The sequence below is a fragment of the Cherax quadricarinatus genome, chromosome 60, assembly GCF_038502225.1.
Source record: "Cherax quadricarinatus isolate ZL_2023a chromosome 60, ASM3850222v1, whole genome shotgun sequence".
Taxonomy (NCBI): domain Eukaryota; kingdom Metazoa; phylum Arthropoda; class Malacostraca; order Decapoda; family Parastacidae; genus Cherax; species Cherax quadricarinatus.
Window position 1 is genome coordinate 25,289,474 of NC_091351.1, and position 13,362 is coordinate 25,302,835.

The following is a 13,362-nucleotide window of genomic DNA, read 5'->3' on the forward strand; positions in this document are numbered from 1 at the left end:
ACTGCTACTACTGATGCTGCTGTGACTGCTGACCATCACTGCTATTACTACTGCTGCTGTGACTGCTGACCATCACTGCTATTACTGCTGCTGCACTGACTGCTGAGCATCACAGCTATTACTGCTGCTGCACTGACTGCTGACCATCACTGCTATTACTGCTGCTGCTCTGACCGCTGACCATCACTGCTATTACTGCTGCTGCACTGACTGCTGACCATCACTGCTATTACTGCTGCTGCTGTGACTGCTGACCATCACTCCTATTACTGCTGCTGCACAGACTGCTGACCATCACTGCTATTACTGCTGCTGCACAAACTGCTGACCATCACTGCTATTACTGCTGCTGCACAAACTGCTGACCATCACTGCTATTACTGCTGCTGCACTGACTGCTGACCATCACTGCCATTGCTGCTACTGCACTGACTGCTGACCATCACTGTTATTTCTGCTTCTGCTGTGACTGCTGACCATCACTGCTATTACTGCTGCTGCTGCTGTGACTGCTCACCATCACTGCTATTACTGCTGCTGCTGTGACTGCTGATCATCAATGCTATTACTGCTGCTGCTGTGGCTGCTGACCGTCACTGCTATTACTGCTGCTGCTCTGACTGCTGACGATCACTGCTATTACTGCTGCTGCACAGACCGCTGACTATCACTGCTATTACTGCTGCTGCTCTGACTGCTGACTATCACTGCTATTACTGCTGCTGCTCTGAAGGCTGACCATCACTGCTATTACTGCTGCTGCACAGACTGCTGACTATCACTGCTATTACTGCTGCTGCTCTGACTGCTGACCATCACTGCAATTACTGCTGCTGCTGTGACTGCTGACCATCACTGCTATTACTGCTGCTGCTGTCACTGCTGACCATCACTGCTATTACTGCTGCTGCTGTGACTGCTGATCATCGCTGCTATTACTGCTGCTGCTGTGACTGGTGACCATCACTGCTATTACTGCTGCTGCTCTGACTGCTGACCATTACTGCTATTACTTCTGCTGCTCTGACTGCTGGTCATCACTACTATTACTGCTGCTGCACAGACTGCTGACCATCGCTGCTATTACTGCTGCTGCACTGACTGCTGACCATCACTGCTATTACTGCTGCTGCTCTGACTGCTGACCACCACTGCTATTACTGCTGCTGCTCTGACTGGTGACCATCACTGCTATTACTGCTGCTGCACTGACTGCTGACCATCACTGCTATTACTGCTACTGCTGTGACTGCTGACCATCACTGCTACTACTGCTGCTGCTGTGACTGGTGACCATCACTGCAAGTACTGCTGCTGCTGCTCTGACTGCTGACCATCACTGCTACTACTGCTGTGACTGCTGACCATCACTGCTACTACTGCTGCTGCTGCTCTGACTGCTGACCATCACTGCTCTTACTGCTGCTGCACAGACTGCTGACCATCACTGCTATTACTACTGCTGCTGTGACTGCTGACCATCACTGCTATTACTGCTGCTGCACTGACTGCTGGCTATCACTGCTATTACTGCTGCTGCACAGACTGCTGACCATCACTGCTATTACTGCTGCTGCTGTGACTGCTGATCATCACTGCTATTACTGCTGCTGCACAGACTGCTGACCACTGCTATTACTGCTGCTGCTCTGACTGCTGACCATCACTGCTATTACTGCTGCTGCACTGACTGCTGGCCATCACTGCCACTACTGCTGCTGCTGTGACTGCTGACCATCACTGCTATTACTGCTGCTGCACTGACTGCTGGCCATCACTGCCACTACTGCTGCTGCTGTGACTGCTGACCGTCACTGCTATTACTGCTGCTGCACTGACTGCTGGCCATCACTGCCACTACTGCTGCTGCTCTGACTGCTAACCATCACCGCTATTACTGCTGCTGCTGTGACTGCTGACCAACACTGCTGTTACTGCTGCTGCACTGACTGCTGGCCATCACTGCAACTACTGCTGCTGCTGTGACTGCTGACCATCACTGGTATTACTGCTGCTGCACTGACTGCTGACCATCACTGCAACTACTGCTGCTGCTGTGACTGCTGACCATCGCTGCTACTACTGCTGCTGCACTGAATGCTGACCATCATTGCAAGTACTGCTGCTGCTCTGACTGCTGACCATCATTGCTATTACTGCTGCTGCACTGACTGCTGACCATCAATGCAACTACTGGTGCTGCTCTGACTGCTGACCATCACTGCTACTACTGCTGCTGCACTGACTGCTGACCATCACTGCAAGTACTGCTGCTGCTCTGACTGCTGGCTATCGCTGCTACTACTGCTGCTGCTCTGACTGCTGACCATCACTGCTACTACTGCTGCTGCTGTGAGTGCTGACCATCACTGCAACTACTGCTGCTGCTCTGACTGCAGACCATCACTGCTACTACTGCTGGTGCTGTGGCTGCTGACCATCACTGCTACTTCTGCTGCTGCTCTGACTTCTGACCATCACTGCAACTACTGCTGCTGCTGCTCTGACTGTTGACCATCACTGCTATTACTGCTGCTGCTGTGACTGCTGACCATCACTGCTACTACTATTGCCGCTGTGACTGCTGACCATCACTGCTATTACTGCTGCTACTCTGACTGCTGACCATCACTGTTATTACTGCTGCTGCTGTGACTGATGACCATCACTGCTACTACTACTGCTGCTGTGACTGCTGCCCATCACTGCTACTTCTGCTGCTGCTGTGATTGCTGACCATCACTGCTACTTCTGCTGCTGCTCTGATTGCTGACCATCACTCCAACTACTGCTGCTGCTGCTCTGACTGTTGACCATCACTGCTACTACTGCTGTGACAGCTGACCATCACTGCAACTACTGCTGCTGCTGCTCTGAATGCTAACCATCACTGTACTTGTGCTGCTGCTCTGACTGCTGACCATCACTGATACTACTGCCGTGACTGCTGACCATCATTGCAACTACTGCTGCAGCTGCTCTGAATGCTGACCTTCACTGCTACTACTGCTGTGACTGCTGACCATCACTGCTATTACTGCTGCTGCACAGACTGCTGACCATCACCGCTATTACTGCTGCTGCTCTGACTGCTGACCATCACTGCTATTACTGCTGCTACTCTGACTGCTGATCATCACTGCTATTACTGCTGCTGCTCTGACTGCTGACCATCACTGCTATTACTGCTGCTGCACTGACTGCTTACCATCACTGCTATTACTGCTGCTGCACTGACTGCTGGCCATCACTGCCACTACTGCTGCTGCTGTGACTGCTGCCCAACACTTCTGTTACTGCTGCTGCACTGACTGCTGACCATCACTGCAACTACTGCTGCTGCTGTGACTGCTGACCGTCACTGCTATTACTGCTGCTGCACTGACTGCTAACCATCACTGCTACTACTGCTGCTGCACTGACTTTTGACCATCACGGCAACTACTGCTGCTGCTCTGGCTGCTGGGTATCACTGCTACTACTGCTACTGCTGTGACTGCTGGCCATCACTGCTACTACTGCTGCTGCTGTGAGTGCTGACCATCACTGCTACTACTGCTGCTGCACTGACTGTTGACCATCACGGCAACTACTGCTGCTGCTCTGCTGCTGGGTATCACTGCTACTACTGCTACTGCTGTGACTGCTGGCCATCACTGCTATTACTGCTGCTGCTGTGAGTGCTGACCATCACTGCAACTACTGCTGCTGCTGTGACTGCTGACCATAACTGCTACTACTGCTGCTGCTGTGACTGCTGACCATCACTGCTATTACTACTGGTGCTACTGTGACTGCTGACCGTCACTGCTACTACTACTGCCGCTGTGACTGCTGACCATCACTGCTACTACTACTGCTGCTGTGACTGCTGACCATTACTGCTTTTACTGCTGCTACTGTGACTGCTGACCATCACTGCTACTACTACTGCTGCTGTGACTGCTGACCATCACTGCTACTACTGCTGCTGCTGTTGCTGCTGACCATCACTGCTACTTCTGCTGCTGCTCTGACTGCTGACCATCACTGCAACTACTGCTGCTGCTGCTCTGACTCTTGACCATCACTGCTACTACTGCTGCTGCTGTGACTGCTGACCATTACTGCTTTTACTGCTGCTACTGTGACTGCTGACCATCACTGTAACTACTGCTGCTGCTGCTCTGACTGCTGACCATCACTGCTACTTCTGCTGCTGCTGTGACTGCTGACCATCACTGCAAACTACTGCTGCTGCTGCTCTGACTGCTGACTATCACTGCTACTACTGCTGTGACTGCTGACCATCACTGCTACTACTGCTGTTGCTGCTCTGACTGCTGACCGTCACTGCTACTACTACTGCTGCTTTGACTGCTGACCATCACTGCTACTACTGCTGCTGCTGTGACTGCTGACCATCACTGCTACTTCTGCTGCTGCTCTGACTGCTGACCATCACTTCAACTACTGCTGCTGCTTCTCTGACTGTTGGCCATCACTGCTACTACTGCTGCTGCTGTGACTGCTGACCATTACTGCTATTACTGCTGTTGCTGTGACTGCTGACCATCACTGCAACTACTGCTGCTACTGCTCTGACTGCTGACCATCACTGCTACTACTGCTGCTGCTGTGACTGCTGACCATCACTGCAACTACTGCTGCTGCTGCTCTGACTGCTGACCATCACTGCTACTACTGCTGCTGCTCTGACTGCTGACCATCACTGCTACTACTACTGCTGCTGTGACTGCTGACCATCACTGCTATTACTGCTGCTGATGTGACTGCTGACCATCACTGCTACTACTACTGCTGCTGTGACTGCTGACCATCACTGCTACTACTGCTGCTGCTGTTGCTGCTGACCATCACTGCTACTTCTGCTGCTGCTCTGACTGCTGACCATCACTGCAACTACTGCTGCTGCTGCTCTGACTCTTGACCATCACTGCTACTACTGCTGCTGCTGTGACTGCTGACCATTACTGCTTTTACTGCTGCTACTGTGACTGCTGACCATCACTGTAACTACTGCTGCTGCTGCTCTGACTGCTGACCATCACTGCTACTTCTGCTGCTGCTGTGACTGCTGACCATCACTGCAAACTACTGCTGCTGCTGCTCTGACTGCTGACTATCACTGCTACTACTGCTGTGACTGCTGACCATCACTGCTACTACTGCTGTTGCTGCTCTGACTGCTGACCGTCACTGCTACTACTACTGCTGCTTTGACTGCTGACCATCACTGCTACTACTGCTGCTGCTGTGACTGCTGACCATCACTGCTACTTCTGCTGCTGCTCTGACTGCTGACCATCACTTCAACTACTGCTGCTGCTTCTCTGACTGTTGGCCATCACTGCTACTACTGCTGCTGCTGTGACTGCTGACCATTACTGCTATTACTGCTGTTGCTGTGACTGCTGACCATCACTGCAACTACTGCTGCTACTGCTCTGACTGCTGACCATCACTGCTACTACTGCTGCTGCTGTGACTGCTGACCATCACTGCAACTACTGCTGCTGCTGCTCTGACTGCTGACCATCACTGCTACTACTGCTGCTGCTCTGACTGCTGACCATCACTTCAACTACTGCTGCTGCTGCTCTGACTGTTGGCCATCACTGCTACTACTGCTCCTGCTGCTGTAACTGCTGACTATTACTGCTATTACTGCTGTTGCTGTGACTGCTGACCATCACTGCAACTACTGCTGCTTCTGCTCTGACTGCTGACCATCACTTCTACTACTGCTGCTGCTGTGACTGCTGGCCATCACTGCAACTACTGCTGCTGCTGCTCTGACTGCTGACCATCACTGCTACTACTGCTGTGAGTGCTGACCATCACTTCTACTGCTGCTGCTCTGACTGCTGACCATCACTGCTACTGCTGCTGCTGCTCTGACTGCTGACCATCACTGCTACTACTGCTGTGACTGCTGACCATTACTGCAACTACTGCTGCTGCTGCTCTGAATGCTGACCATCACTGCTACTACTGCTGCTGCTGTGACTGATGCTACTGCTACTGCTGTGATTGCTGACTGTAGAGAGCCTGTACTCTCTGCATAGACATTCTATACTGTCAGCTGAGTTCATATTACAAGCCTTGCTCGTGCTGCCACCTATAGGCCTATGCCACTTCAGTATGCCCAGACCTGCCTCTCACTCTGGCAGCTGACTTCATTCAATGAGCAAGGCCTACTCCTTTCTCCCTCGCTGGGCATGGCCCTTCCTGGCCATGGGTTCAAACACACTGCCTGTGTACCCACTATTTCGCAAATAAAATAAGAAGCCTCCGAAGCCTTATCATTGCTCCTCGCCTTGCAGCGTCGTGACACACACCCATTTTACAACTGGTGGCATGGACCTACAGGTGGCAGCACGAGCAAGGAGTGTAATATGAACTCAGCTGCAGACAGCATAGGCTGTCTATGCAGTCAATACAGGCTGTCTACATTCGCTCAGCCACGCACCACCATGGTCATCTTTGACCATGACTGGCTGTAAAAAAAAAAAACTCGGTCTCTCTCTCGCCGGAACAGGGCACAGAACGCAAAATAAAAACATATATATATATGTACATGAACTTAGAAAAAAAAACTCCTACATGAAGGTTAGAAAAAAACAGGTGGGGTGTGCTAAACATCGTGGTCTAAGGCAGTGAGCTTCGAGGGGCATCACTGCACGTCCTGCGTCTGGACAGATACTACAACACAGGAGACATCGCTGCAGCTGAGCTGTGATGTAACAGGGTACGGTCTCCTCTGGAACGGTGAAACACTCATCACAGTAGTCGTTGCAGAGTTCACTTATCCTGGGGTACAACCTACTGGTGCCCTCGAGCGAGGCGTCATCAATACTTGGCAACTGGGCAGGACTTCTTCTGGCATGCTACTCAGGAGGACATTTCTTGACTGGTACTGTCGCTGGGGCTGTCACTGCCGGCGAGTGTGGAATAAGTCGTGGCAGAGACAACTCGGTGAAATAGCTGGGAGTCGTAACATCATACACCAGACTGCAGTGAGCGAGTTAGCAGTCAAAGCGACATCATCTTTGTGCAGGAGCTCACTGAAGCTTGTGACACGAGGATGACACAGCGCCTGCCGACAGGGTCTAACTGTGGCTTGACGAATGACATTCTCTCGGCAGTTGGAGTTACAGCAGAGGTTAGGCTAAGCGTCCCCAGACTGGTCTCTACATATAACTGCTCTGAAGGTCAGGAGGTGGAGTGAAACAAATCTCGATGGGAATCGTAGCGGGTACAATTCTGCAGGGCATCACGAGCGGCAAACATAAAAAGCTTTCTGTACAAGGGGCTTAGGCACTCGGAGCTAACTAATAGCAGCTGTCAAATGCACGGGCCACACCGTATAACAAGTAATACGAGGTGCTACACAGTCGTCCGGGAGCAGACCTGTGGTCCACACACAGCTGGGCTCAAGACCACACAGGACACATGGAAAACTGCATACACCCACACTGCACATGCGGTACAACATGACTTAGTAGCAAATGATGTTTTTCTGTGCAAAAATCGACACTAAGCTATGCACGAACATGTGAGAACACTGAATGTGAGGAATTAATTAACACATGACATATCTTCTCTCAATCTTCTCGACAACACAACATATTGCTCACTGTAAAACTAACACTGTCGATCAGGCGGGACGTCGTGAGGTGATATCATGGGGTGACATCGCTAGGTGACGTCAGCAGCATGGTGACATCAGACGTCGTGAGGTGATGCCAGCAGACGTCTCGAGGTGACGTCCTGGAGTGACGTCATGAGGGATTTGGAGAAATTTTCTCCATTACAAGGGTATCAGCCCCCTTCAGCCCCTTTCAGCCCTGAGGGGCCCAGTCCTCTCAGAAGGGGCAAACATCTTGTTTACTGCTACAGCAAGTAATTGATCCCAGATGCAGTATGTGACGTGGTCAAGTGACCGCCGCTCCTTGCAAGAGTCCAGTGTTGCCAAGTGTAGTTTAATAGGAGACAGTCCATCTCTTACCTTAGCAGGACAATTAAGGAAAATCCTGCTCCCACTATATTACCATGGTAATGATTAAGACAGCAAGATTCAAGCATTCTGCTTTGCTTCATGGAGGAAGTTTGGCAAGGAAGCAAAAAGTACTAGGTCAGCTTTTCCTTTATGTTCTAGGGGTATTTCAGCGGCGTAGGATGCTGTGAGGTCAGATTACTTTTCACCTTACTGGAAGTCACACTGACGCCAGGATAACCAACAAAGAACACTGATCCGTGTGTTAGTGTGAACACCGTGTCTCACAAAACACAATAAACACTTACAGAGAAGTGTGATCAGCTTCTTTAGTGATAAGATTGTGAACAATAAAGACAAACCTTGTGCAACATAGTGTACAAGTGTGTGTATTCCTAGACTATGGAAGACGTGGACATCCAAGGACACTTCAGCTTCTATCAAGTCACCGATACCTGTCGAGGGTGTAAAGAACACCATAGCTCACGCTGCAAGAGCAAGGTGGGTTGCAGATTTCTTGTAGTATGGGCGACTGCGCAGTTCTTGTGTCGCAAGGAGTTTGTAATCAACCTATAGTCAGCAGTGAGGTGCGGACTTTTGAGTCCACACACGTAAGTTCGTCAGCAATCAGTGAATGAAATATGCTGACATAACACCCCTTAGGGGTAAATTATTATTAACATAATATACTTTATTACAGCCCATTGTGAAGTGGATAAGACAGCTTCTCAAGACCTCACATGCAGGGGTGGCAGTGTGGGCGATAGCTATCTTATCAGATAAGTTTTCTCTATATTTAATCTTTCACCTTAGCTGGTAAACCATTTCTCAACAAGGGATGTTATTGGGCGACATCGTGAGGTGACGTCAGGCAGCATCTTGACGTCGTGAAGTCGGGCAGTATCGTGGGTGACATTGTGAGGTGACGTCAGTGGAGTGATGTGGCAGCAGACCACACCCCAAGTAGCTTGTTCCACGTGACTTCATCCACACGTGGCTTAGTGATCTACGTGGTTTGCTGGTCCACGTGGCTTGGTGATCCACGTGGCTTAGTGATCCACGTAGCTTCGAGTGGCCTCTGGCACTTGGATACACAGCTCTGGCAATGAATTCGCAGTGAATTCACAGAAACAGCAGAGGGAGTGAGAGCAATGGTGAGTTGTGTATGGTAGGGTGGTCACGAGGAGCGTGGGTGAATGTATGGCGAAGAAATATCTGACCACTTCCTCATCTCCCACCCACAACATGGCGAGACACTCACACTGGACGTAGAAATCACCACAAACTCTCCTTTGACTTTCTGAAATAGCCGTGCTGAGCTGGACAACAACAGTAGAGCCATATGCAGAACATGTGACTTGAACACATAGGATGCTCTGGCGTGGGGTCACAGGGACGCCACTTACAATTCTCGGAGAAATTCGGTAAATTTCGGCCAAATCCTGCTTGTACCTGCGTCTGGATGGAGAAACGTGCAGACACGACATCAGGCTAACTCATGGAGAGACGAATGCTTCTTATGTAGGGTAATAAAGTGAAGACAACTTCATTCCCCTTCACTCTCACCAGGCAAACACACTTGCTGTGACAACCGCTGTCACCAATTGTAATTGTAAAATGGATGTGTGTCACGACGTTGCAAGGCGAGGAGCAATGATAAAGCTTCGGAGGCTTCTTACTTTATTTGCGAGATAGTGGGTACACAGGCAGTGTGCTTGTGCCAATGGCCCGGGATGGCCATGCCCAGCGAGGGAGAGGGGAGTAGACCTTGTTGACTGAGTGAAGTGAGCTGCCAGAGTGAGAGAGAGGCAGGTCTGGGCATACTGAAGTGGCATAGGCCTATAGGTGGCAGCACGAGCAAGGCATGTAATATGAACTCAGCTGACACACAGCATAGGCTGTCTATGCAGACAGTACAGGCTGTCTACATGACAACCACTCCAGCTCCTGATGCTTCTGTGACTGCTGACCATCACTGCTACTATTGTTCCTGCTGTGACTGCTAACCACTGCCGCTACTGCTGCTGCTGTGAGTGCTGATCAACACTGCTGCTGCTGTGATTGCTAACCACTACTGCTGTTACTGCTGTGACTGTTTCCCACTACTGCAGCTACTACTGTTGCTGAGAGTGCTGACAACCACTGCCGCTACTGATGCTTCTGTGACTGCTGACCATTACAGCTATTACTGCTGCTGCTGCTGTGACTGCTGACCACCACTGCCGCTACTGTTGCTGTGATTGCTGTCCACCATTGCCGCTACTGCTGTTTCTGTGACTGCTGACCATCACTGCTACTACTGCTGCTGCTGTGACTGCTTACCATTACTGCCTTTACTGCTGCTGCTCTGACTGCTGATCACTACTGCTGCTACTGTTGCCCACCACTGCTACTTTTGCTGCTGCTGTGACTGCTGATCACCACTGCCGCTACTACTGTTGTTGTGACTGCTGACCACCATTGCCACTATTTCAGCTCTGTTGACTTTGACTGCCACTACTGCGGCTCTGACTGCTGACCTCGACTGCCGCTACTGTTCTATTGACAGCTGACCCTCACTGCTACTAATACTGCTGAGAATGCTGACCACTACTGGGAATACTTCTGCTGTGACTGCTGACCACTACTGCCGCTACTGTTGCTGCTGTGACTGCTGACCACTACTGCTGGTACTGCGGCTGTGATCCCTGACTATCACAGCCGCTACTGTGGCTGTCACTGCTGATTATCACTGTCGGTACTGCTGTTACTGCTGACCACCATTGCCGCTCCTGCTGCTGCTGTGACTGCTGACTACCACTGCCGGTACTGTTGATGTTCTAATTGCTGCAAATTGGCCAGCACAAAACATCCGTAGACAAAAAATTTAGACTCATCATTAAAGATCCCCACGATACCTCATGTGGTGTTATAATTCACCTGGAGAGAAAATACGGTGAATGAGAGTTTACTGTCACTCCCCAAAACAGAGTTTTATGAAGTACTGCCAACTTACCTGTGCCACCAAGTGTGCAACAAGCAGACAGGTAGTTTGCAACATTGGTGGCACTCAAAACTCTCCTTCAGCGAGCACAATGAGAGGTTTAGTTCTGACATCCTACTCCCCTCAAGGAAGGTTCCTTGATGCTGGTGAGGGGCTCTTGATCTAGGGACTTGGATCTGTTCTCCAGTTCCCTGAATTAAACCTGAATACCTTCCACATCCCCCCTCAGGCGTTGTGTAACCCTACGGGTTTAGTGCTTCTCTTTGATTATAAAAATAATTACATCCTACTTATGTACATAAGCTGATAATATAAATCATATAATATAAAACATAAAATTTTCTTTTTAGCTGTTAATGAAAAACATCAGAAATATAATACCAGACGAAAAAACAATATATATAATAATTATTATAGACAGTCATTTATCTGCGCCTTTGAAACGCTTCTCCCAACATTCTTAAAATGAATTCCCAAGACATTATAACTAACTACTCTCCACCACCAAACTTCTCTCCCTCTCTCCCTCATGTATTTCCTCATGAAATATTTCACCATTTATTCTTACATGATGTGCACTTTCACCCTCAGGTTTGATGCTTCAGGAGAGTGGAGGAAGCTACATTTACTTGCGAGAGGCGTTTGGTCCCATCCCTGCATTCCTCTACCTGTGGCAGACAATTATTATCAGTGAGCCAACCAACAAAGCAATCGTGGGGCTAATCTTTGCTAACTACATCCTAAAGCCCTTCCTTCCGGACTGTCAGGAGCCTCCGCAGTCCACTCTCAGGATCGTGGGAATTCTTCTCATTGGTGAGTGTAGGATGCATAAGAAGTGTGTAGTGTTGTACTCCAGGACTCAAGTCTGGCCTGCCGGTTTCCCTGAATCCCTTCATAAATGTTACTTTGCTCACACTCCAACAGCACATCAAGTATTAAAAACCATTTGTCTCCATTCACTCCTATCAACTATGCTCATGCACGCTTGCTGGAAATCCAAGCCCCTCGCACAAAAAAACCTCCTTTACCCCCTCCCTTCAACCCTTTTAGGCCTACCCCTACCCTGCCTTCCCTCCACTACAGATTTATACACTCTCAAAGTCAATCTGTTTTGTTCAATTCTCTCTACATGTCCAAACCACCTCAACAACCCTTCCTCAGCCCTCTGGATAATTGTTTTGGTAATCCCAAACCTTCTCCTAATTTCGGAACTACGAATTTCTGCATTATATTCACACCACACATTGCCCTCAAACATGACATCTCCACTGCCTCCAGCCTTCTCCTCGTCGCAACATTCATCACCCATGCTTCACACCCATACAAGAGTGTTGGTACAATATAACTGGATGAACAATAGATTAAAACATCTCATTGGTCAAAAGAGAGGCATATATAGGCGTATCAAAAGAGGGGATGAGCAGTTATGAAATCAATATATTCAATTAAAGAGAGAAATAAAGAAAGGAATAAGAAAAGCAAAAAGGGATTATGAAGCTAAAGTCGCAAGGGATTCAAAGACTAACCCAAAAGGGTTCTTTCAGGTATACAGAAGTAAGATTAGGGACAAGATTGGCCCACTTAAGAGTAACTCTGGTCAGATCGCTGACAGTGATAAGGATATGTGTGAAATTCTAAATACCTACTTCCTCTCAGTTTCACCCAGAAAAATACTAGCGATATTCCTGAAATAATAGATTATGTAGAACAGGATGATAATAAACTATGTACGATTGTGGTAACTAGTGGCATGGTCCTAAGACAAATAGAGAAACTAAAACCTAACAAATTCCCAGGTCCTGATGAACTGTTTCAAGGATGTTAAAGGAATGTAAAGAGAAACTTAGCATACCTTTGGCTAATCTTTTCAACATATCACTACAAACTGGCATAGTGCCTGATAAGTGGAAAATACCAAATGTAATACCTATTTACAAGATAGGTGACAGGTCCTTGGCATCGAACTATAGACCAATAAGTCTTACCTCCATAGTGGGAAAATTTATGGAATCAATAATTGCCGAAGCAATTCGTAGTCATCTTGATAGGCACAGATTGATTAATGAATCTCAACACGGTTTTACAAAGGGGCGTTCCTGTCTTACGAATTTACTAACTTTTTTCACTAAGGTGTTTGAGGAGGTAGATCATGGTAATGAATATGATATTGTGTGTATGGACTTCAGTAAGGCTTTCGATAGAGTTCCACACCAGAGGCTATTGAGGAAACTTAAGGCACACGGAATAGGAGGAGAATTTTTTTCCTGGATAGAGGCATGGCTAACAAATAGACAGCAGAGAGTTTGCATAAATGGGGAGAAATCAGAATGGGGGCACGTCACAAGCGGGGTTCCTCAGGGGTCAGTGTTAGGCCCGCTGT

At 48.9% G+C, this 13,362-nt stretch overlaps 1 protein-coding gene across 1 annotated transcript in view; it reads left to right on the forward strand.

The window, feature by feature from the left end:
• Positions 1-13,362, forward strand: part of LOC128694527 (Y+L amino acid transporter 2-like) — a 128,096-nt gene that overhangs the window by 22,912 nt on the left and 91,822 nt on the right. The window contains exon 2 of the mRNA XM_070097834.1: positions 11,574-11,795. Within this exon, the coding sequence (XP_069953935.1) occupies positions 11,574-11,795 (222 nt within the window). The remainder of the gene's footprint in view (positions 1-11,573; positions 11,796-13,362) is intronic.